The 24169-nt window shown below is 40.4% G+C and overlaps 1 protein-coding gene across 3 annotated transcripts in view; it reads right to left on the bottom strand.

The window, feature by feature from the left end:
- Window positions 1-24169, bottom strand: part of SYNE2 (spectrin repeat containing nuclear envelope protein 2) — a 271795-nt gene that overhangs the window by 82883 nt on the left and 164743 nt on the right. For 2 of the 3 annotated variants that reach the window (XM_030855184.2, XM_030855186.2), the window contains exons 64-76: window positions 19420-19536; window positions 15199-15429; window positions 11600-11782; window positions 10437-10565; window positions 9746-9867; window positions 9452-9593; window positions 7524-7655; window positions 6427-6579; window positions 6092-6301; window positions 4239-4340; window positions 2758-2877; window positions 2366-2566; window positions 836-1009 (exon numbers count right to left, since the gene is read on the bottom strand). In XM_030855184.2, coding sequence (XP_030711044.2) covers window positions 836-1009; window positions 2366-2566; window positions 2758-2877; window positions 4239-4340; window positions 6092-6301; window positions 6427-6579; window positions 7524-7655; window positions 9452-9593; window positions 9746-9867; window positions 10437-10565; window positions 11600-11782; window positions 15199-15429; window positions 19420-19536 — 2016 coding nt within the window. The remainder of the gene's footprint in view (window positions 1-835; window positions 1010-2365; window positions 2567-2757; window positions 2878-4238; window positions 4341-6091; window positions 6302-6426; window positions 6580-7523; window positions 7656-9451; window positions 9594-9745; window positions 9868-10436; window positions 10566-11599; window positions 11783-15198; window positions 15430-19419; window positions 19537-24169) is intronic. The other variant, XM_030855185.2, reaches the window with a different exon arrangement.

The raw sequence follows: 24169 nt of genomic DNA, 5'->3' as shown, positions 1-24169 counted from the left end.
GAATCTGCCTGCCAGTGCAGGGGACATGGGTTTGATGCCTTGTCTGGGAAGATCCCACATGCTGTGGTGCAACTAAGCCCGTGTGCCACAACTACTGAGCCTGCGCTCTAGAGCCTGTGAGCCACAACTACTGAGCCCACGTGCCACAACTACTGAAGCCTGTGAGCCTAGAGCCCGTGCTCCACAACAAGAGAAGCCACTGCGATGAGAAGCCCACGCACCGCAACGAAGAGTAGCCCCCGCTCGCCGCCAAACTAGAGAAAGCCCACGTGCAGCAACGAAGACTCAATGCAGTCAAAAAGAAAATAAATTAAAAAAAAAAAGTTGAATATTTCTTTGTTTTTTGTTTATTTCCTTTATGTGCTAACATCCACTGTGTTTAAGAAGTTAAAGGGAAAATAAACCTTAAAATTGAGAAAGAGCTTTACGTAAGCTTAATTTTTTTCTTTGACTCGGGACAGGACTGTCATGAATCTACTTCAGCAACAGAACATCTGGGCTTGCCCTCTTCGGGATGCACCATTTCTGAACCGCTGACTATTTCATCAGATGATCTCATTCAAGATCTCAAAGTGCTTTCCATTCTGTTTATTTGTACACAAACCTGGAAGGTAGAAAGATGCTATGCCATCCCTAACCAACATATAAGAAATCTCAGCTAATATTTCTTTCCGGGAGTAGCAGTCAGAGCTGGAACAGGATTCCACATTCCTCACTGCTGGTTCCCACTTAACTGTTGCTTAATAATAACCAGATACTTGTTTTCAAAACTAGAGGTGATGGCTGAAAATCCAGAATTCCCGGCTTAAGTACAAAATTTATGAAAGCCACATACCTGCAATAAACTTTGCAGCTTTATTCCACACTGGTGTGACTTTTCTTCTAGTAATTTAACTTCCTTTACTTGTTCTGCCCACACTGTCTCTTTCTTTTGCAATAAAGAAGGAAGCATTTTGTTGGAGTATGTTTGGATCAACAGCATGTCAGCAACAAGCTTCCGGAAAAAAAGCTGTGAAGTGAGGAAGATTTTAATATTTATTTATTTTTACATTGTGAAAAATCTTAAAATTCGTTACTTCAACATGTTCTAGTGTCATTTACTTTTTAATCCAAAATCCCAGGACAGCCATGTAGAGTCAAACACACCAGAAAACAAAATAAAAATTGCCTATGTGTCCATAGTCTTTGAGTACGAATGGAATTTTAACAAATCACAAAGAAAAATTACCCTAGGTAATATTTTCCACAAAATAGTCCAAATTAAAGGGCAAACATTATTAATTAGTCAATTTAAATTTCCAGTGAGATCTTCCTATGTCAGTTATTCCAAGTTTTAAGCAACTTTACAAAAAGTGGTAAAGCCACTGATGTGGCTAATTAGTTTCAAGATGATGAATTGGATGGATAGTTGTGTGAGCCCAAGAAACTCACATATTCAAGAGCCAGAGGTTCCTGAACTCTGGTTCTAACTTCTACACAATAAAATAGTTAACTAAAGGGAATTCACTGATGCGGTCTATTGGGATTCTGGTTGGTGAAAGCTCCCAGAATAGCACTTTAAGGCCTTTAAAGAGGAAGGCTTTCCTTCCCATGGCTCTCTATTTATAGTCGGCTGCCCCCTCTAGTTGTTTGGGGGGGACCTCTTATTAGGTGAATCCCTTCTCTTGTTCCTTGAAAAGGATACATACAAGCGTTTATAAAAGCATCTATCATAAGGTCTGACACATTGTATATATCAGTTAATATATTTTCTCCTCTTCCCCGCCATCCTTTATACAATATTTACCTCTGAATTTTTCTTAGACTAAGGTCTACTTAATCTAAAGCCTAGACTTCAGCTTATTGAAGGCAGGAACCCTGTCTTATACATTTTTGTTATCAGCACTTAATTACTGCATATCTCTTGTTGATGATCATGAGGTTTTGTTTAATGAAATGAATGGAAAACAAAAGGATTTATTGTAGCATTACGCTAGACATACATTTACGTAATTTAAATATTTCTTTTGATTTCGGTTCTCAGTAAAACCTCTCCTAACCCCCAAATTCAATTCCCTCTATTAAATGTTCTTAAAGTGTGTATGCCAAGTTTAATTTTAAATTTGTTTGAATGGCTCCTTGACAAATATGTCTTCTCAATCAACTGAAAGCTCCGTAAGTATTAGGAACTATGTCTGTTTTCACTCACAATCATATTCTTACGAGTTTAGCAGGGTTCCTGGTACACAGGGAGCACTGTAATAGATGTTTGTTAAAAGAATGAAGGAATGATGTAAATTTCACCAGGGAAGAAAACGGATGCTCTTAGTTCACACTCAGAAAAACTTAAAGTCTATGAAAAGGTGATCTGACCCACGTGTCTTACCTTGTGATTTTGTATTTGAGCCTGTAAGGCAACTTTACTTTTGGTTTGTTGTAAGTGGTCATGAGCAAGATTTTCCTTTCCGATATTCACCAGTTCTGCCATGCCTTGCAACAAAGCATCTTGCTGGCTCTCAGTGATGAAAGGGCTGCTGAGTTTTGTGTACCTGGCTCTCAGGATTCCCCACATTCTGTCAAGTACATCCTGAAAAGAAAGAGCAGGTGTGCACAGACTTTTCCATCCAACCATGAAAATAACCCAAATGAAGAACATATCTAAATTCCCTTGGTAGAAGAAAAAAGTCTTACTCTTTACAATCATAGTAATTCACGGAGAGTAAATTATAAGAGTAATACTCTTTATAATTCATAGTTCTGTGCTCTGCTCAGACATACCTCTAATTTGTAAACCTCCTGGAGTAGAACAGAAGGTAAATGAAGCCTTTCCCCTTCGTCTCTTAGCTTTGCCACTCGGCTCTCAGAGTTCTGCAGCTCCACTGTGTATGCATCTGCTTTCTAAAGCGAGAGACGATACAAAAGAGTAAAACCGTTTAATAAGGCGTCTACATATTCATTTTAAAAGAATTAAACATTTTGTCTTTCTCCAGAGCTGGAATCTGGATGGTCCCTGTGGGAACAACATCCTTATAGCCGTGGAAGAGGGCCAAAGTCGAGTTATTCCCTGGAAGCCTCCCCAGTCTCCCTGTGATGAAACATCCAGGTCAGGCTCAAGGAGCAGACTCTTCCACGGGTCAGAAAGAAGGGAGCATGTACATTTGTTCCCAGACTGGCCAGTTCCTTCGTGGCATCACACTCTTCTTTGTGTCTGTGGTTAAAGAGCAACCTGTTTAATGGGTTTGATTTGATATTTGGTGCTTAACCCATAGCAGACTGTGTGTGCGGTGGGGGGTGCAGACTTAGAAAGCTAATCATTTAGAGGCAACAGGAGAGGAGGAGATGGTCTCTTCAGACCTCAGAGAAAGGGATCTGAAAGACGTGTTCGCGTGTCTGTCTCCCTCTGCCCCTGCCGAGGCTGGAGGGAAAGGGCTCCCCACGATCTAAGACTGTTACTGTGGCAGAAACCTCTGGCTTATGCAAATAAATGGGGCTAAGGCCCTTGTGTTCTACCGAAAAAAAAAAAAAAAAAAGAATTAAACAGTATAGAAAAGAATTAAGGGAAAAGTGAAAGTCCCACTTCTCTATCCTCTCCATTCTCCCCAAAGATCCACAGTTGACAGTTTGTTCCTAATGTGTTCAAAGCATGTACTGAGTAGAGGTATAGTGCACATCCTGAAACACAATAGATTGCACACCTCATTGTGTTCTGCAATTTGCATTCCTCCCTTACAAGCTCCTCAGCATCTCTTCACATCAGTACAAACGTATCTGGAGCCTTTTAAACAGACATATAATATGCCATCGTAAGGCTGCTCACTGCTTTAGCAACAGTCTGCTCTTAACGGACTTTTGGGCTATTTAGAGTCTTTAATGCAAGCAGTGCAGCTAGGTCCATCCTTGAATATTCATGAATATATTTATCTTTATGCACTTGCCTTTTTCTTTAGGATAAGTGCAAGTCCAGTACCTAGAGAAGTGCCTGAACATAGTAGGTCCTCAATTAATACTTCCTGGATAAATGGAGTGAAAGGGCTGCTGTATGCAAGAGCATTTAGGCTTAAAGTTTTGATATGTAGCCAAATGATCCCTAGATGCTGGACTAATTGGCACTCCTACAAAGAGGGTGAGGGTTTCATTTCTCAATACCCTTCCCAACACTAAACAAACTTACATTTCGGGAAGTGATTCAGAAACACAGCTTATACACAAGACTCTCTGGTTCAAGGTTAAGTCAGTTTGAATTATTTTGACTTGATTACCTGAAGCTGTTCATCAATACTCTGGCCACTAATTTCATTCAGAGATTGTTGTAAAGATGTTTTATTCTTAATAAGTTGATCATATAATCGCTTTATTTCATTCTGTATAAAAAGATAAATGCAGGAAACAGTGAGAATCTCACTTAGGCCTTCAGTACCTTTTTAAAGATTCAGTTGTCCTTCAGTTTCTGTGCTATAAGAAATTTCAAACATATGCCAAAATAGGAGGAACCCCTGCATTACCAACATCCATCCAGCTTTAACAATTACTGACTTGGGCCTGGTCGTCTCTCTTCTGCACCCTCCCCTGAGCTTTCTTTTTTTGTTTTTTTTTAAAAATTAATTAATTATTTTATTTATGGCTTGTTGGGTCTTCGATTCTGTGCAAGGGCTTTCTCTAGTTGTGGCAAGTGGGGGCCACTCTTCATCGCAGTGCGTGGGCCTCTCACTATCGAGGCCTCTCTTGTTGCGGAGCACAGGCTCCAGACGCGCAGACTCAGTAGTTGTGGCTCACGGGCCTAGTTGCTCCGCAGCATGTGGGATCCTCCCAGACCAGGGCTCAAACCCGTGTCCCCTGCATTAACAGGCAGATTCTCAACCACTGCGCCACCAGGGAAGCCCGTCTCCTGAGCTTTCTTGACTGTACCTAACCTTCCTTCCCTCAGATTATTTGGAAGTAAATCCCAGATACCATATTATTTCACTAGTATATGTTTTCAGTATGTATTTCCTAAAAGATAAAGATTCCTCCCTTTAAAAATACTACAAATCGGGCTTCCCTGGTAGCACAGTGGTTGCGAATCCGCCTGCCAATGCAGGGGATACGGGTTCGTGCCCCGATCCGGGAAGATCCCACATGCCGTGGAGCAGCTGGGCCCGTGAGCCATGGCCGCTGAACCTGTGCGTCCGGAGCCTGTGCTCCGCAACGGGAGAGGCCACAACAGTGAGAGGCCCGCGTACCACACACACACACACACAAATACTACAAATCAATAATAATTCCTTAGTATTATTAACTATCGAGGCAGGGTTCACATTTCTCTAATTGCCTATACTTTTTCCTTTTGGCTTGTTGGAACCGGGATCTAAATGAGGTCCAATAGGCTGTAATGGATTAACAAGTGTCTTAAGTCCCTTGTCATCTGCAGCCCCCCTGCCCATCTCTCTCTTTTTTTGGTTTTTTGGATTTTTTGGTGTTGGGGTGGCGGGCTGGTTGTGGAGAAAAGCGCATACACACACATTCTATACAGCTTGCCACTGCCTGGGCCTGGCTGACTGCGTTCCGTTGGTGCCCCTCAACATGTTCCTCCCTTGTGTCTATTTCACTTGGATCCTAGAGGCTTGATCAGATTCAGGTTTGATTTTATGGGCAAGACTCTTTCCTAAGTGATGTTCTGTTTCTTTTCTCTCTCATTAGATAGTTTTTAGTAGCTTCCTAACTAGTCCACCTGCCTCAAGTCTCTGCTCTAATCCCCATTAGACAACTGCCAGATGGATCTGCCAGAAATGTACGTGGACTGTCATTCCTTTGCTCAAAAACTGTAATGGCTCCCCTTACCTAGAAATCCTGCCAGGTGACGCTCTTTAAGTGGCTGAATGTAACGCAGGAAAGAAACATTACTTTAGCTCAACCTAACAAATTCATACCCGAGAGTTTGGAAAGGACCTCACTTTCAAATGGTCTCCCACCATGAGCAGCTGAACTAACTTAAAGACCTTCATAGAAAGAGTGTCATCGCTGTCCTTAGCAATTCCCACTCATGAATGCTGCCAGGAATAGGAATGAATGGAAATTAGAGGTCCATGCTACGACCTAAAACAGTGTCAAAGCAGCCAAGTGCACAGACCCATACCTGATAACTGCGGTTATAGTCGAGGCCAGCTTTCAGGGACTTGCTCCTAGAGGCAGTTGTAGCCTGGATGTGCTCCAGGTAGATTTGGAGGTTATCAAAACAGTCAAGGAACAGGCTGGCGTTCTTGCCAGGCCAAGTCATGGCTTTTGAAATATCATTCTTCTTGTCACTCATAGCTAAGCAAAGTTTTTTCAACTCAAGAGCCAGAGCCTGCAAAGTGGAGAGGAAGAAAGCCACTGTGAACAAGGTCTGACCTTGAGAGGTTTCAGCTCTAGTTAACTAGTGGGCCGCCTGTGGTAATGGCCAACACATGGGCTTGATGGACGCTTCCCTACCTCGTAGTGCACCTGCTGGGCACCGACATCCCCTCTCAGGAGCCAAGGGGTCTGCAGCATCTCCTCCACACTGCCCAGGCACTGACTGAGGGTCAGAAAGAGTTCAAGTAATTTCTTATCCAAATTTGCATATGTTTCTTCTGACACGTTTTCCTAAATCGAGAGGAGAAAAGGAAAAATAAAAATCACTAAGATTCCTCGCCTTCCTAAGCCTACATTTTCCCTGGTTTCCATTATAGTTTACAATTTATGTTATGCTTTTTTTTTTATGATTAGTCATTTCAAATGCATTGTGAACTAGGTAGCAGAATAAATAAATAAAGTTAAGATGTTAACTCTGAGAGAAACAAGTTTAAGAAACTCAGTGTTAGGTAGTGAGTTGACTACTGAATGGAATTAAAAGGTAAATCAAAAGATGAAGGACTTCTTTAGTGGGGCCATCCAGGTGGAAGCGTGGTCCCAGATAAATCACACTATCCCTCTTCCCACTGTTCTCCGCCTCCCATATTTTAACATAGGAGAAAGTGGGGTAATGAAATCAAGTATGGCCTGGAGAAGGAAAAGAAGTCAAGAAACTTGAAGGATTCATTAGAAAAAGGTAGAACATCTTAACGGTAGGATTGGTACGGCATGGTACAGCCTGGTGACTATAAGTAAATTAGGAGCCTGCCGAAGTTACTGATTACCCCAATTTGGGCTGTTTCCTGCCCTGTTCTTTGATGGGTACCTAAGCTATCCCGCACACTGCCTCAGTGTTAAGCCTACTCAAGGTTGGAAACCTTGCAGCTACTCCCTCCCTCCCTTCTCACCCTTGCAATCCCAGAGCCCCACTGCAGACAGTACTAATCAATCAAGATCCTTGTTCCTGCCAATCCTGGACTCAGGTTGAGAAGCCTACACACATGGTATCCTACGCAACCAATACCAAATTTACCAGAGTCAGTAAGAGAGATAAATCCTATTTGCAATTCTAGGACTCATTCCATTATGTGTCCTATTATTTGTTCAGTAAAGAAAATTACGGCCAATTTACAATATCACATTTCCCCTCATTTTTGTTATTACAATGAGGAAATTATATAACATGCAGCTGCTACCTGTGTCTGAAGATTATTTGCTTCTTGACGGAGGTCTTCAAGTTGGGTGGTATAAGTTTTCAGTTCTTCAGTTGTTGGGTATCTAAAGTTATATATACTCACACTGGGTAGAACACTCATATTTGTGGCAACCTATTTGAAAAAGGGAAACCCTATTACAAACAGTTTGAGATCCTGTGAATGTTAACATAAAACATCAAAAATGCCTGAACATGCTATCTTCCGAGTTTACCTTCTTGGAAAGTGTTTTTTGTCTATCTTGTCATTTATAAGAAAAAAATAATTAAATTAAAATTTAAATATTTTGGACAGCTTTGAAAAGTCATGACAGGCTTTACACAGACACTTGAGGGTCCATTTAGATAACAAAATGAGGGGAAACAAAGTATAATTTGAAAAATAGAATAAAACCACTAATCTTTCAATTTGTAGGGATGTTATCTATCTGTGTTCCAAGGTTAGTTGTTTCTTTTCCCATTTATTGGTAGACTCCTGGCATACAGCCAACTCTTACAATAGAATACAGTCACCTCCAGGGACAGATTTGCATCTTGATTTGTTATTGAAAAGCTAAATAAGTACTGAAAATGAGCTGTGGCTTCAGAAGGGAGAATGATTCAGAGTTCACTTCTTTCCCAAACTGGAAAACTAACATATATAAAGGAACAGGATGGGATGGTAGATGACTCTGCTGGGGTGGAAGGGTGGAGAACAAGGGATGTTATTCTATTGCTGGAAAAAGAATGATATATTACATGTTATAGTGTATATGACAAGGAGAAACCAAGACTAAAATCCTACCAATGAATTTGATTCAACTTTAATTGGTCAAATAAGGTTCTTGGTAGAGTAGAAGAGAACAGAAAAGTTCCCACCAGATTGGGGAATTGGGAAACCATTGAAAACCTGTGCCCCGGCAGTTTGAGTGCAAAGTTAAAGGCAGAAGCTTGATTGCTGGGAGCCACGGTGCTATTCTGCTCATGGGCTCCCTGTTTAGAGAGACATCCATCAGTAGCTGGCACAGTATGAATAAACCCTTGTAATCGCAATAATCAGGTGTGATAAGGTGTGCTGGTGAGAATACCTATAGACAGGTACCATTGGCATAGGGGCCAGCACACTGCAGATGCCAAATAATATATATATATATATATTTTTTAATGCTTAGCTTTTATTTATTTATTTATGGCTGTGTTGGGTCTTCATTTCTGTGCAAGGGCTTTCTCTAGTTGTGGCAAGGGGGGGGCCACTCTTCATCGCGGTGTGTGGGCCTCTCACTATTGCGGCCTCTGTTGTTGAGGAGCACAGGCTCCAGACGCGCAGGCTCAGTAGTTGTGGCTCACGGGCCTAGTTGCTCCGCAGCATGTGGGATCTTCCCAGACCAGGGCTCGAACCCGTGTCCCCTGCATTGGCAGGCAGATTCTCAACCACCGTGCCGCCAGGGAAGCCCCCAAATAATATTTTGATGAATGAATGACACTCATATAGCAACGTATCATTTTCAAAGTATTTTTTTACATATATTATTCATTCCTTTATTCATTCAACATATAGTAACCAAGATTTTTTGATGTTCCAGTTACTACTGTGCCAGGCACTCAAATGTGAATCAGGCAGACATGGTCTTTCTTCTCATACCATCTAATGGGGAATACAGACAAATACGCAGGTGTATAGTATAGTAAGAGCTATGATCAGGGAAGCCCAGCATGCTATAGGAGCACAAAAGGGAAGCACTTAATGCAGATTTCCAGGAAGATGAAAAGAGGACAGCTAAGTAAGAAAATCCACCTGGCATCTTTGCCTTCTGAAAATAAATAAACTGCTTTTTGAAAATAATGCAGAACATACACGTGTGTTTAATGAATGCTCGTTGGATTTTCAAAGGTAAACACACTTATTTACACTGTGTGCACATACACACTGACCTGGGGCTGCACAAGCTGAGGTAGAGGGAGCCGAATTTTTGATGAAAGTTCATGATGTAAATATTGCCATTTATCTCCACTTTGGCCCTGGGTTGACAAGATCAAGTCTGGACCATCATTTTCAGGGCTAGATGCCTTACTGCTTTTAAGGGAAAACAAAAGGTGAAAAGACTAATCAACATACAAAAATTTTATTACATTCAGACAATGTTTTATAAGTGATATTAAAAGAAACACTGTTAACTCTCCCAACCACAATACTACCGAACGTTCGATTCTTTAAAAATATTTTACCTCACAGATGATGTCTGAGTTGTATCTTTATCATGTTGGCGATACTGAGGCCATATTTTGTTAGCATTAAATTCTATGAATTTGATTAAATCTTTCTGTTCCATTGGTTTTAACTCCAGAACCTATAATTGAATAAGATTCAAATAGTCCAATCAATCAAGGTTTTCAGTTAGTACCCAAGGGTTTCTTCTGTTGAGATCAGCTGATTTGGAATCACTTCCTAAATCATTATTTACTATTACTCTTTCTTTCTTGCTTGTTCTTGTTAACTTTTATTTTTCAAAAACTTATTTAAAATATTCACACAATGACCAAGTATTGTTAAATATATGCTACACACATGGAAAACCACCAAAAATATACTAACACATTTTGAAACAATAGGGAAAGAAGTGTTGCAGTTACAGAGGTAAGTTCACCCTGAAGATATTTGCTTAGTTTGATATAAGACGCAAGTTAATAAGGCAGCCAAGTTCCGGTATCCCCAATGGCAGCAGATGAAAGCAAAGCAGCTACTGCAGTAAACGCTCAAAACTCAGAGCTGCTGCACACACAGGAACACTCACACATCACACTTTCTATTCAGTCACGTAAGAAAACACTCCAATGGCCTTTCAGTATTTAGTTCAATGGGAAATTCCATACAGAAAGCTTTATTCTTATCTTTATAACTGTTCGGGGCTGAAATTACCTGTTGCTGCTGGAAATCTTTTTGTCTGCTAAACTGTGGCCTTTCAGTTACAACAGATTCAAATTCAGAAAGGTTATCTGGTTGGAGAACTTTCTGATGCTCGGAAGATTTCTTTAGCATGGTAGAATGCTGCAAAACATTTTATGATGGCAGACTATTTATTTAAAATGGTGACCTATTTCAATTCTAATAATGCGACTACACAATGGAAAAGTTTTATGTGAAGTAAATGACTGTATTTTGTTAATTAAAATAATTATACACTACGATTTAATGTACTTATTTCATAACGACTTCAAAAACCACTATGTTTGATGAAGTGGTCGTTTTATCATTCCTCAACTTAACTCATCCAATGAGTTACTAAAAGCTAGGAAATCTATTGCACTTTTTTACTGAGGACAAAGTGAAATGGATATAAAAAACAGACATGGTATTATGCTTATGAACTCAAATTTCCCCTATGTCTAAAACGTAAGTAGTTGCTTTAAAAGAGAGAGAACATATTAGGATAAAAGGGGATCCATACAGCCTGTGTATTTGGAGCCAATCTTATTTCTCTGAATGTAAGTCCTCTTAAGTAGAAACCACCAACTCATAAGTATGGATGCAAATCTTACATAGTAAGATCCTACTCACAAGATGAACATTTGCATTTATATACACAGAATGCTTTTAAAAGTCACAGCACACTTTAGCTGTATGATACTTTCATCAGTATATGTGAATATTTATAAATGAATAACAAAAAGTACCCTGGAAACAGGTTTTTGTGTTTCTGGTTGTCAAATTTTAATCTTATCTATAAAGGCTTCATTTTTCCAGTCAATCAGAGTCACACAATTCCTTTAAAATATATCCTTCTTTTATGAAGAAGGCTTACAGAGAGCTCATTATCAGCAAGAACAATCAACCCAGTCAAACCAACTCTAACCAAACCAACACCATCACTAAAGACAACCTAGATGGGAAAACTACACAGTGAAATGAAACCAATGACAAAAGCCAGTGTAACCAAGCCTTACAGTTTTAAGAGGCATAATTCTTCCTCACTTACTGTAATTCCTCTGTAGTTGTTTCCTTACTTCCACCCACAGCTCTTTGCTGATGGATCGACCATATGCATGTATCTACGTACATGTTTATACACAGTCATATTTTACCTGGTTCTCGCTGTATTTCTCCTGCAGCATCATCTGGACTTTTTCCAAATTGCACTTCACAGTTTTTAGTTTCAAGGAAAGTGCTTCAGCCTCCTGTTGAGTGGCTCCACTGTCTCCCAGGCCCTGATCTTTGCAATTCTCTAACAGAGAGGCAACCTTGTGCTCAATCTCTGTTAGCATAGCCTAGGAAATAAAATCATTTAATTAATCATAGGTTTGGTCCTAAGCAAATGTTACAGTCTAAAATAAGTTAGATTCACTCTCTCTACCTAAGTGTATATATAAAGTCCTAGAAACACAAGTTGGAAGGGACCCTGGGGAAAGAAAAACAACTTCCACATAATTCCTGTGCTTATCCATAAGGGTACAACCAAACCAACTCCAAATCGGTTGTAAATAAATAAATTGGTTGTAAAATAATCTAAAACAAGTGATTCTATATTCACCTTAGAAAACAGAGCTTTAATATATCCATTATAGCATAGTGGTTAAGACCACAGACACAGGAACTAGACTGCCTGGGTTCAGATCTCAGCCCTGCCACTTCGTAGCTGGGAAAATTTGGGCACCTTATACTGTATGGTTGTGCCTCTAGTCATCTGCAAAATGGGGATAATAACAGAACTTACCTCCTGAGGTCACTTTGAGAAGCTAGAGTTAAATCCACATACTTTGGCCAGGGCTTGATACGTAGTCTGTGCCAACTATTATTTTTTTCCCCACCTTCCTAAACTTTTTCTATTGCAATCCAAGTGCTGAGTAGTAATAAAAAAAGAATTCTTTGAAAATTCTTTCCTTTGCTCTTTTCCTTCGCTTTCTCAAGCCAAATAAGCTTCCCAAATATCAGAAGACGACTACAGAAGACATAATTTAGAACCTAAAACACTTAGTCATTGATACAACTGGCCAACTTACACCCGGATCTAAAAATAAATCAGGAGGATGAAGTAAGTTTCCCAGTAAGTCACCATCATTGTTTTCCTCCGAACAGATCAAGTTTGCCCTCTCCTGGGGCTCAGGAGCCCCAAAAGTCATGTCAACTGGCTGGGCACACGAGTGTAGCAGCAGCATTCAGCCTTACATGCCGGCACTGTGAATGCTTGGGCTAAAATAGTGTGTGACTATGAACAAGTTCAGTTCTTTGAGAGAAACTTAAGGAAGAACTCTATTCTTAAAACAAATTTTCACATAACAAACTTACAACTTCTCCATTCAAGCAAATTACTTGTATCCTCTATAATACAGACTCTTCTAAGCTTAAACAATATGTACTTATAGATTTTAAAGTGGCTATAAACAAAGTATACTATAATTCTGCACTCTTTTTCTCCATTTAGCTATTTTATGTATACATTTTCATGTGTCTACATACATATACTTCATGATTCCTATTTTAATAGCCACAAGTCAATACTCTATAATTCTCTTAATCTCCCTATTGTTAAGCCTTTCAACTGCTTCCAGGGCTTCACTTCTGTAATCAATGCAGCCATAAATATTCTTCTCCTTTTGGGTTATTTTCAGAGGGTAAATTTAAAGTAACGGGATTATTAGGTCAAAGAAGATGGACATCTTATCTGCTGACAGCTGACTCCCCAAAACATTGAACCAATCAGACAGACATTAGTGGATCTATTTCTCCAGAGTTTTCCAGGATGGTATAATTTTTGTCAAGGTAATGTAGGAACAAAACAACAGCTGTTTTGATTCACAAGTCTTTAACAATCAAGGCTAAACATTCTTCTCAAATATTAAATTACCGAATATAATTTTTTCTTGACCGATCTGTTTGCTCCTGTCCTTTGGACATTTTCCCTCTGGCAATTCAGTGTTTTTACAGACCACTGTAAGGCTTTTTATATGTTTCAAAGTTAAACTGTATGTGTCGTGGTGTTATATAAATAAGCCAAAGTTGGCCCCTGTATATTGACCCACATGTTGTTCATTTCTTCACAGCAGAAATATCAGCTCACATTTCACTAGTGTCAGACTCAAAACTGGACCCCCACATCTGTTAGCCATGGTTAAGACAAACTTTGGTGCTCTAAAGACCCCAGCCTCTGCTATCCTTCAGAGCTCTCTGGCATCACCTAGACACGAGCCCCTCTGGATTGCCCATCTTCTGGGAGTTCCATCGTCTCTTCCCTTCCGGGTGGTGGCCCCACCCTCACTCCTTGCCAAAGCCTCTGGAAGGTCCCCTGCCATGAAAGACTTTCCAGTCCCTCCAGGTCCCACCAAAACGCTTTATTTGGTCCCACCAAATAAAGCTCATTGCGAGCTACTGCCACCTTGCGGTCCTGTTTTTTCCTTGAGCAGCTCTCACATCCTTGAACTCACTACAAGTGGCCCAAGGACCAGATTTTGGTAATGATTAAGGAATTGGCTCTGGGGGTCTACCCAGTCAGCAGGACAATCAATTGGCAGATGGCTTCTGAATGGCCTTAAGTGGCTAGGTCTCAACATCTGGAATACTGCAGGTTCAGATCAGAGTAGCACTGCTCTGTGCTGAATTACTCTGTCTTCTCCAGACTCTCAAGCACCTCATCAGCTAGATCATGCAGTAGTGCCAGTATTTGAGTGAATCCGCCCTCGGAGCTGACTTTTGGGGTGAGAAGTGCTGAGCTGCCCAAGGAAGGAAGTCCAGCTTGCTTACCTGGGTCCCACTGGACAGGCACCGGATGTTGTAAAGACTGTGAGTCTGAATGGAAAAAGGGGAGGAGTGCCGGCCTCGGGCCAAGGTGGGTCTTCCCCAACCCCATAACGGGATATAGTGGGTAGAGCTCCCTGTGGGCTGGCCAGTGACTTGGGTTACTCTGAGAGGAAGTCCTTGTCCCTGGGACCAGGGCAAGCGAGCCAATCTGGCCAAGGCAGGTCTTAAGTGCCTTTAGGGGAGGCGCCTCGGCTGGACTGGGCTGGGCTGGACTGGGCTGGGCTGTCGTGCGTGAAGCTCAATTATGCTCCTGCAGTGTCGTCAGTCTCGCCCCTCCCTGAAGGGGTACAGAGATCCCAACCTCTGGGCTATGCCAGCAAATGTTACTCAAAATGACTCCCAGGCGAGGAAGTTTACATTCCTGCCCCTCCCCAGCAAGAGCAGGAGCATTTGTAATAACACGGCAGCAAAGCCCTTTTATATTGTATCTGCAACCCTGCAAATCAGGATATTCATTTTCATTTCTGATGAATGAAAATTCAAAGAATTTAATATTATGCATAAAACTAGTATTTATTGAGCACTTTATATATACTTCATACACCAGACACTGATTTAGATAATTTATCTCATTTAATCCTGACAAAGTCTTAGGAGATAACCTACTCTATGAGGAAAATGAGGTGAGAAGTTAACTCCTACCAGTTCACAGTTAATGACTGGATCTGAACTCTAGATTCTGAGATCTTACCCACTACTATCTCCCCAAATACTCTGCTTACGTAAATCATTTCAAAGAACTATCCTGAGAACAAAAAGTTGAGGCCAAGATAAACATAGGGGTCAGAGTAACAGGAAGAATCACACTGTCGCTTTAAAAGAAACTCACCCAGTCTTAGAAGGTGATTGGCGAAGAGGCAGACCACGAGCTCAGACCCATTAGGCTTACCTGGCACCCTACCAGCTGCTGTTCCACCACCTGCTGCATGTCTGCATCTAACGTTTCTGGCTCGAATGCCACGTTGGCTTGCTGCAGCCACAGCTCCAGCTCAGCCACCTGGTTCTTGCAGACATGGAGGACTTCCGCAGGCTTGGGCCTTGCTTTCTCCACTGTGGCCTCAAAAGCTCCTTGCTCATCAGAAAAGCCCGGAGCTGCAACCTTGATAGGAGGTGTGGTACCCTATGATAAATCCAAAGGCAATCCAGCGGTGAAAAGTTAGGAGTCCAAAACGTTCATATTTGGACTTGCAAAGACCTGTGAACTTACAGCATTTCCCCAGTTAAAAGAAAAATAAGGGCAGAACAAGTAAGAAAGAAAAGAAAAAGCCACCTCCACAGGCATAGCAATGATCACGTGACCTGGCGCCCCAGGTTTCCAAGCAGCTGATCTGCATGTACACAGGTACAGAGTTCCTAGGCACAGAGGACGCAAACAGGCTTGCAGTTCATTAAACCGTGGGTCCCAGGAGACAGGTGAGTGTGAGCGAGAGGGTGTGCATGTGGGTGTGGGTGTCTGAAACATTTCAGCGAATTGGCCGGTGTTTAAAGTTGCATGATGCATGATTAAGCAATGCTTACATTGTTGTGCACTCTGTTCAAACACGAAAAAGATCTTTACACACTGGCAGGGATACAAGGAAATATACCTCACACTTTTAACATCTTCTCAAGTAGTTTAGATTATAAAATATTTTAGCTTCCCCCCCACCCCCACTAGTACTTATCTAAACTTCTCCCTATTAAAAATAACTTGAGTCAAGTGATAAGCTTCACTGGGGTAATTTGGAAGCTTTGCTCCTATTCTTCAGAGTGTCTCTAAAACTACTTTTCACCTTCTAAATACTCAAATATTACTGAGTTAAGGACTAGATGCTTATAGTATAGTATAGAGAAAGTATGATGTGTGATGTGTTCTTTTTAATATTGAAACACCTAGGTTGCTTATCGATCCGATAGAAAAATTTCTCCCAGGTACCAAGGGAGAGTATTCTAGTAATTATATAATAGACACTTTCAATTTGGAGGCAAAAGATGAATTGATACAGAGATATGTTTGCTTCCCACATCTTTTTCCAGAATAGTGAAAGAGTACTGTCGACCCCTCCAGAGGAATTTCTTTAGGAATAAGGATCTGTGTTTTGCTCTACAAAATTAGTGATCTCCGTAAATATTTTATTCATTCTGAGTATGATGAAATGACAATGTTTTCTACATAAGGCTTTGCTAACTCCATCTCAGCATCTAATAAGGCACTATTTTGGCTAACTGAGAAATGGGAGTGGCTCACAAATGTGAGCAATATGCAACTCAAATGCGTATTTCCTAATATTTGTGGAATTTCGTTTAAACATAGAACTTTCAGTACAACAGAAGCAGACGAAATTGGTATGTGGTAACAAAAATATGCAGGGTATGAAAATACCACTCATTTTCACACACAATGATGAGGCTTATGAAAGCTGGTTTGGCAGAAGGGTCCTCTGAGTTGTACTCGTTCCCCTTGACCATCTATTAACTTCACATATGTTTGCCTTTTCTGCCAAAATGCTATTTCTCCCCTGCCTTCATCAGTGTTTTCTTCAAGAATCACCTTCCTAAGGAAGTCTTCCCATTGCCTTGCTTTCTCTGAAGTTCACATACAGATCTATATTTAGATTCACCTGCTTCAATTTTCTTTTTTAATTCAGATCTTTAAAAAAGCAACAGGGCTTCCCTGGTGGCGCAGTGGTTGAGAGTCCGCCTGCCGATGCAGGGGACACGGGTTCGTGCCCCGGTCCGGGAAGATCCCACATGCCGTGGAGCGGCTGCACCCGTGAGCCATGGCCGCTGAGCCTGCGCGTCCGGAGCCTGTTGCTCCGCAACGGGAGAGGCCACAACAGTGAGAGGCCCGCGTACCGCAAAATAAATAAATAAATAAATAAATAAATAAATAAGCAACAGATATGTGATTTTACTGCCAGACACCAATTTCTAGTTATCTGATTAATTGTTTTCTAGCTTTCAGATATTTCTATCTTAGTGGCAAAGATTTTGGGATCCTCTTGTCACCTGAGATAACAACCTGTTGATACTGATTGATTAATTAATTAATCTTCAATAACAGATTTACCATCTGCCTTGCTTATTTCCTCAAAAACATTCGAGCACCTATATCTGCCACACAGATGTAGAAAAATGACAATATTTAATTTCTTAGCTTTCTCACTAACTCACTGAGTTAATGAGGAAATAAGGAAGCTGGATAACTAATCTCAGCTTTATTTGCTAGTTATTTGAACCTGAAAAGAATCCAAAGGTGACAGAAGAAAAAAAGATTATTTGTAGAACTTCAATACCTGAAGGTGGCCTGGGGAATGTGCCAGGAATTGGTTCACTCACCTCTTTTTATAGTTACAGAAATCCAAGTACATTTAATGTTTAATCAGTTCACATCCCTCCCATCCCACCACATTGCTTCTGAGAAGCTCAAGCCCAGATATAAATTACTTGCCCAAGGTCACACAGCTCTGAGATCTTTTGATTCTGAGTCCACAGTTTTTTTCCATAATAGCACCCCTGCTGAATATCTTCTCCAAACGATAACCCCAAATTCTAAAAGTATTTAAATGAAAGTTTTATGACTGTACATTTTGGAGGGCTAAAAGAGTATGACCACAGGTATTTCTTGTTAGAGAATTATGGCATCTCTAAAGCATTAATGTAAACTGATAATACCCAAACTTTTATTGGGCTCTAGAGCTAGGCCACTGTGCTAAGACCATCTCATATTTCACACCCCAAACCCATTATTCCCAGTGCACAGATGAGGAAACTGAGGCTTAGAGAAGCTAGTCAAACTGACTATGCTCACACAACGAGTAAGTAGAACCAGAATCCAATCCCTGATTTCATTATGCCTTGGGGTCTACAAGTCCACATTTAAGAAAAAATTTATTTATTATTTATTTATTTATTTTTATTTATTTTTGGCTGTGTCGGGTCTTAGTTGCGGCACGCAGGATATTCGTTGAGGCAGGAGGGATCTTTCGTCGAGGCACAGGCTTTTCTCTAGCTGTGGTATACGGCTTTTCTTTCTCTAGTTGCGGCGCACAGGCCCCAGGGCGCATGGGCTCTGTAGTTTGCTGCATGTGGGCTCTCTAGTTGAGGCGCGCGAGCTCAGTAGTTGTGGAGTGCGGGCATAGTTGCCCCGCGGCACGTGGGATCCCAGTTCCCTGACCAGGGATCGAACCCCCACCCCCTGCATTGTAAGGCGGATTCTTTACCACTGGACCACCAGGGAAGTCCCAAGTCTTGACATAATTCTGTCAACCCTCTGGCATCCAAGTTAGCCTCTCAGTTAGTGAACGTTATACTGCTTGATTTCTACATAACGCATCGCTGATCTAAGTAAGATCCATTTAAAAGGCAAATGAATTTTCTGGCTGTAGCTCTATTTCATGCCAAAATACCAACCATCAAAAATATTTTACTGTCAATTCTACGAACAGGTGCACACACCCCACCCCACCCCCCATTTTATAAAATGCAAATCTGCCTGGCTAAAGTGCCTTACCTAAATGCGTTTGCACAAATACTACATATACCACTGGGATGGTGTGGTGGCGGTTTATTTTGTGAGGCCAAATCTGCCTTGGTTTCACATCTTTCAATACTAAATATTCAAATTAGGAAGGCAGAGTGGAATATTCTGAGTCTGACTCTTACTCCTCCATTTACCAACTGTACTTTTATTCCCTGAATTTTGATTTCCTCATTTGTAAACATATGGCAGGTATTAACCTACCTTATTTAATCTGAGGATTAGACAGCAAATACAAATGCCTTTTATGTAATAGGCAGTTAATCAATCTTAGCTCTCCTCCACTTTCATCGCCCCCATAAGTTACATCTACAGAAGAAAGAAGGAGGTGTTAATGGAAAGGCTAGTTCACCCTCACAAGCGGTGAGTGAGTAAAAAATCTTTAATTGCTCTGTACCACGCTTACTCTCTACGTAAACACCTGATGTCAAATCTTCCTGTGCTCCGGCTTGGTTGTGCACATGAAGATGTTAAAGTTCACAAAGACCTCTTGGTTTGCAATACAAAATATTGCAAAACACAGAGAGCTTGTCATCTCTGGGGGCTAGTCCAGGTACCTGGGCAGTTGGCTTGTCACCAACAGGGACTTACCTCTTGTGTTTGGTTGGGGCTCAGGGAAAATTCTGGGCCTTGCTCAGTGTTTAGTGAGTCTTGTGCAAAAATCCGTGCCGTGGAACTATCACACATGCTTATTTTCCAAGCTGCCTCCTGTAAAGAAAAGAATGAGAGGTCCAGAAAAGTTCCTGCCCTGCTGCCACGCACGTCCCTCTTCCTGGACCTGCTCATGTTACAAATCACCTGCTTAAAAAATGTCTAGAGAAGTCAGGTGCATTGAGAAAAAAAAGTTTGTTTATTAGGCAAAAAAAATCAGCTTCCTCAGGTTTGTCTTTATTTTGAAGACTCAAATTCTCTAAAGCTCTGTAGTTAATGAGGGACACATAAGGAATCTAGAGAATTACGTATTTAAATGGATAATTAAGAGAATTAAAATTAAATAAGATTATATGATAAAGCCCACATTTCTAATAATGGGGGAAAGATGAATTTTTAAAATTGGGAACAACTATCCTATCCATGAAAAACATGGCTAAATCCTCGCCTCACTACTAACAATGAATTCTAATTGCATGTAATATTTAAATGTAAAAGTTATACCATAAAAATTCTTGAAGAAAATATGAGTGAATCTATTTCTAATCTAGGAGTGGGGAGGGACTTCTAAAGCATGACAATAAAGGAAAAAAATATTAGTATTAACAACATAAATAAAATAACATGCACCACAAAAGACACCATAATCTAAGTTAAAAGAGAAAAAACAGACTGGGATAACATCTTGCAAACTGTTAATATCCTTAATATGTTAATTACTGTTATAAATCAATAGGGAAAACATCCCAGTCTGTTTGAAGAAAAAGTCAAATGGTGTGAACAAGTGATTCATAAAAGAAGAATATGAAAGCCAATGAACACCTAAAGAGATACTCAAAATTCTTAGAATGTATGCAATTTAAGCCACTGGCTATGTTTGGCTAAGACCGAAAATGTCCAATATCAGCTTAGGGTCAGGAAAGAGGCATTTCCATGCATTCCTGGTAGAAATAAAATTGATGTACTCTTTCTAGAGGGCAGTTTGACAATGTGTGTCACATTTTAAATGGATGTACACTTTGATCCTAGTAAGCGTAACCCACTTACTAGGTCAGTCAAAGTTAAACAATGGCAAAATGAAATGTACACAAATATTTAACATAATGCAGTGGGAAAAGTGGATGACGTAACTGACCAATCTTGATTGCTCTACTTGCAAGCTGTGTGATCTTGGACAAGTTAACCTGGACTTTCTGAGCCTCATTTACTTCACCTTTAAAGTGAGACTATAACTCAGCTCACTCATTCTTGTGATTATTAAACAAGATGACATATACAAAGCATCTCATAGTTCCTAAGAAAATGTTATTTTCCTGCTCTGCGTACTGAAAACAGTAACTGCTATTAGAAAGTTATGAACCAAAAACCAAAGGTAAAGCTTAGATAAAATTGTAGAGGTAGGTTGGGATCATGATAAGTCTGGAAGTCAGGCTAAGAAGATTGCATTTTATTCAGCAGATAGAATCCAGGAAAGACTTTTAGGAAAAGACATGCTTTTCCTAAAGCATGAACTGCTTTAGGAAAAGCCATCAGTTAATATTGTATAAGACATATAAATGACTAGAGGCTATAAATCCACTTAGAAGGCTACTCTAAAAATCTAGGGAAGAAGTTCACAATTGCCTGGAATAGGAAGATGACAAAAATAATGGGAGGTGAAGAAGGATGTAAAGACTGAATGAACATCACTTGATCAGTGGATATGAAAGGTAAGACAAATGAGGTACCTGAGACAACTCTGAAGTTTGTCTCAGACTCTGAGAAAACAGTGGTGCCACTAACAGACACTGAGGAATTAGGAGGAAGAGGAAGCATTGAAGGAAAGTTGGTAAATGGATTTGAGATGAAGAAAATACATTCAAAAAGAGAAATCTATCTGGAGAGTAGAAATGAGGAACAGATTTATGGGAAAAGTCAAGACTAGAGATTTGATGTGGGAATCCCTGTCATACAGGTGACTACCAAACCTATGAGAGGAGAAGAAATTGCCATGAGAGAAAACAGAGAAGAAAGAAGAGGACAAAACACTGGGGGAAATGCCTACCATCACAGAGATGGGGCAAGAGAAGGAGATGGAAGAGGGGCTGCAGGTAGATGAGACAAGAAAGTACAGAATTAAGAAAGCCAAAGAAACACTGCATTTCAAGAAGGAAGAGGTGGTTAGTGCTGACGAGATCAATAAGGATTAGGACTAATAAAAGGGCACTTAATTGATATGCAGAAGTCAACAGCAATTTAAGTATAGCAAGGGACAAAATCACGATTACAAAAGGGGCCAAGAAAGAGGAGCACCAAAGTAAAGGCATTTAGCCATAAATGAAAGAGGAAGCACCATGTAATTGATCTGGAAAGCAGGATCAAGAAATTCAATGGAATTCTATCAAACATTTAGAGAAGAGCTATCACCTGTCCTTCTCAAACTCTTCCAAAATACAGCAGAGGGAGGAAAACTCCCAAACTCATTCTACAAGGCCACCATCACCCCAATACCAAAAGCAGACAAAGATGTCACAAAGAAAGAAAACTACAGGCCAATATCACTGATGAACATAGATGCAAAAATCCTCAACAAAATACTAGCAAACAGAATCCAACAGCACATTAAAAGGATCATACACCATGATCAAGTGGGGTTTATCCCAGGGATGCAAGGATTCTTCAGTATATGCAAATCAATCAGTGTGATACACCGTATTAACAAATTGAAGAATAAAAACCATATGATCATCTCAATAGATGTAGAAAAAGCTTTCGACAAAATTCAACACCCAATTATGATAAAAACTCTCCAGAAAGTAGGCATAGAGGGAACTTACCTCAACATAATAAAGGCCATATAAGACAAACCCACAGCCAACATCATCCTCAATGGTGAAAAACTGAAACCATTTCCACTAAGAACAGGAATAAGACAAGGTTGCCCACTCTCAGCACTATTATTCAACACTGTTTTGGAAGTTTTAGCCACAGCAATCAGAGAAGAAAAAGAAATAAAAGGAATCCAAATCGGAAAAGAAGAAGTAAAGCTGTCATTCTTTTTAGATGACATGATACTATACATTGAGAATCCTAAACATGCTACCAGGAAACTACTAGAGCTAATCAATGAATTTGGTAAAGTAGCAGGATACAAAATTAATGCACAGAAATCTCTTACATGCCTATACACTAATGATGAAAAATCTGAAAGTGAAATTAAGGAAACACTCCCATCTACCACTGTAACAGAAAGAATAAAATACCTATGAATAAACCTACCTAAGGAGACAAAAGACCTCTATACAGAAAATTATAAGACACTGATGAAAGAAATTAAATATGATACAAATAGATGGAGAGATATACCACGTTCTTGGATTGGAAGAATCAACATTGTGAAAATGACTCTACTACCCAAAGCAATCTACAGATTCAATGCAATCCCTATCAAACTACCAATGGCATTTTTCACAGAACTAGAACAAAAAATTTCACAATTTGTATGGAAACACAGGAGACCCCAAATAGCCAAAGCAATCTTGAGAAAGAAAAACGGAGCTGGAGGAATCAGGCTCCCTGACTTCAGACTATACTACACAGCTACAGTAATCAAGACAGTATGGTACTGGTACAAAAACAGCAATCTAGATCAATGGAACAGGATGGAAAGCCCAGAGATAAACCCACGCACCTATGGTCGCCTTATCTTTGATAAAGGAGGCAAGAATATACAATGGAGAAAAGACAGCCTCTTCAATAAGTGGTGCTGGGAAAACTGGACAGGTACATGTGAAAGAATGAAATTAGAACACTCCCTAACACCACACACAAAAATAAACTCAAAATGGGCTAAAGAGGGCTTCCCTGGTGGCGCAGTGGTTGAGAGTCCACCTGCCGATGCACGGGACACAGGTTCGTGCCCCAGTCCGGGAAGATTCCCACATGCCGCAGAGCGGCTAGGCCCGTGAGCCATGGCCACTGAGCCTGTGCGTCCGGAGTCCGTGCTCCGCAACGGGAGAGGCCATAACAGTGAGAGGCCCACGTACCGCAAAAAAAAAAAAAAAAAAAGGACTAAAGACCTAAATGTAAGGCTAGACACTATAAAGCTCTTAGAGGAAAACAGAGAACACTCTGTGACATAAATCACAGCAAGATCCTTTTTGACCCACCTCCTAGAGAAATGGAAATAAAAACAAAAATAAACAAATGGGACCTAATGAAACTTCAAAGCTTTCGCACAGCAAAGGAAACCATCAATAAGATGAAAAGACAATCCTCAGAATGGGAGAAAATATTTGCAAATGAAGCAACTGACAAAGGATTAATCTCCAAGATTTACAAGCAGCTCATACAGCTCAATAACAAAAAAACAAACAACCCAATCCAAAAATGGGCAGAAGCCCTAAACAGACATTTCTCCAAAGAAGATATACAGCCTGCCAACAAACACATGAAAGAATGCTCAACATCATTAATCATTAGAGAAATGCGAATCAAAACTACAATGAGATATCATCTCACACCAGTCAGAATGGCCATCATCCAAAAATCTAGAAACAATAAATGCTGGAGAGGGTGTGGAGAAAAGGGAACACTCTTGCACTGCTGGTGGGAATGTGAACTGGTACAGCCACTATGGAGAACAGTATGGAGGTTTTTTAAAAAACTAAAAATAAAACTACCATATGACCCATCAATCCCAGTACTGGGC

The sequence above is a fragment of the Globicephala melas genome, chromosome 2 (genome assembly GCF_963455315.2).
Source record: "Globicephala melas chromosome 2, mGloMel1.2, whole genome shotgun sequence".
Classification (NCBI taxonomy): domain Eukaryota; kingdom Metazoa; phylum Chordata; class Mammalia; order Artiodactyla; family Delphinidae; genus Globicephala; species Globicephala melas.
Note: the sequence above shows the minus strand (reverse complement) of the source record. Positions and strands in the feature narration are given on the sequence as shown.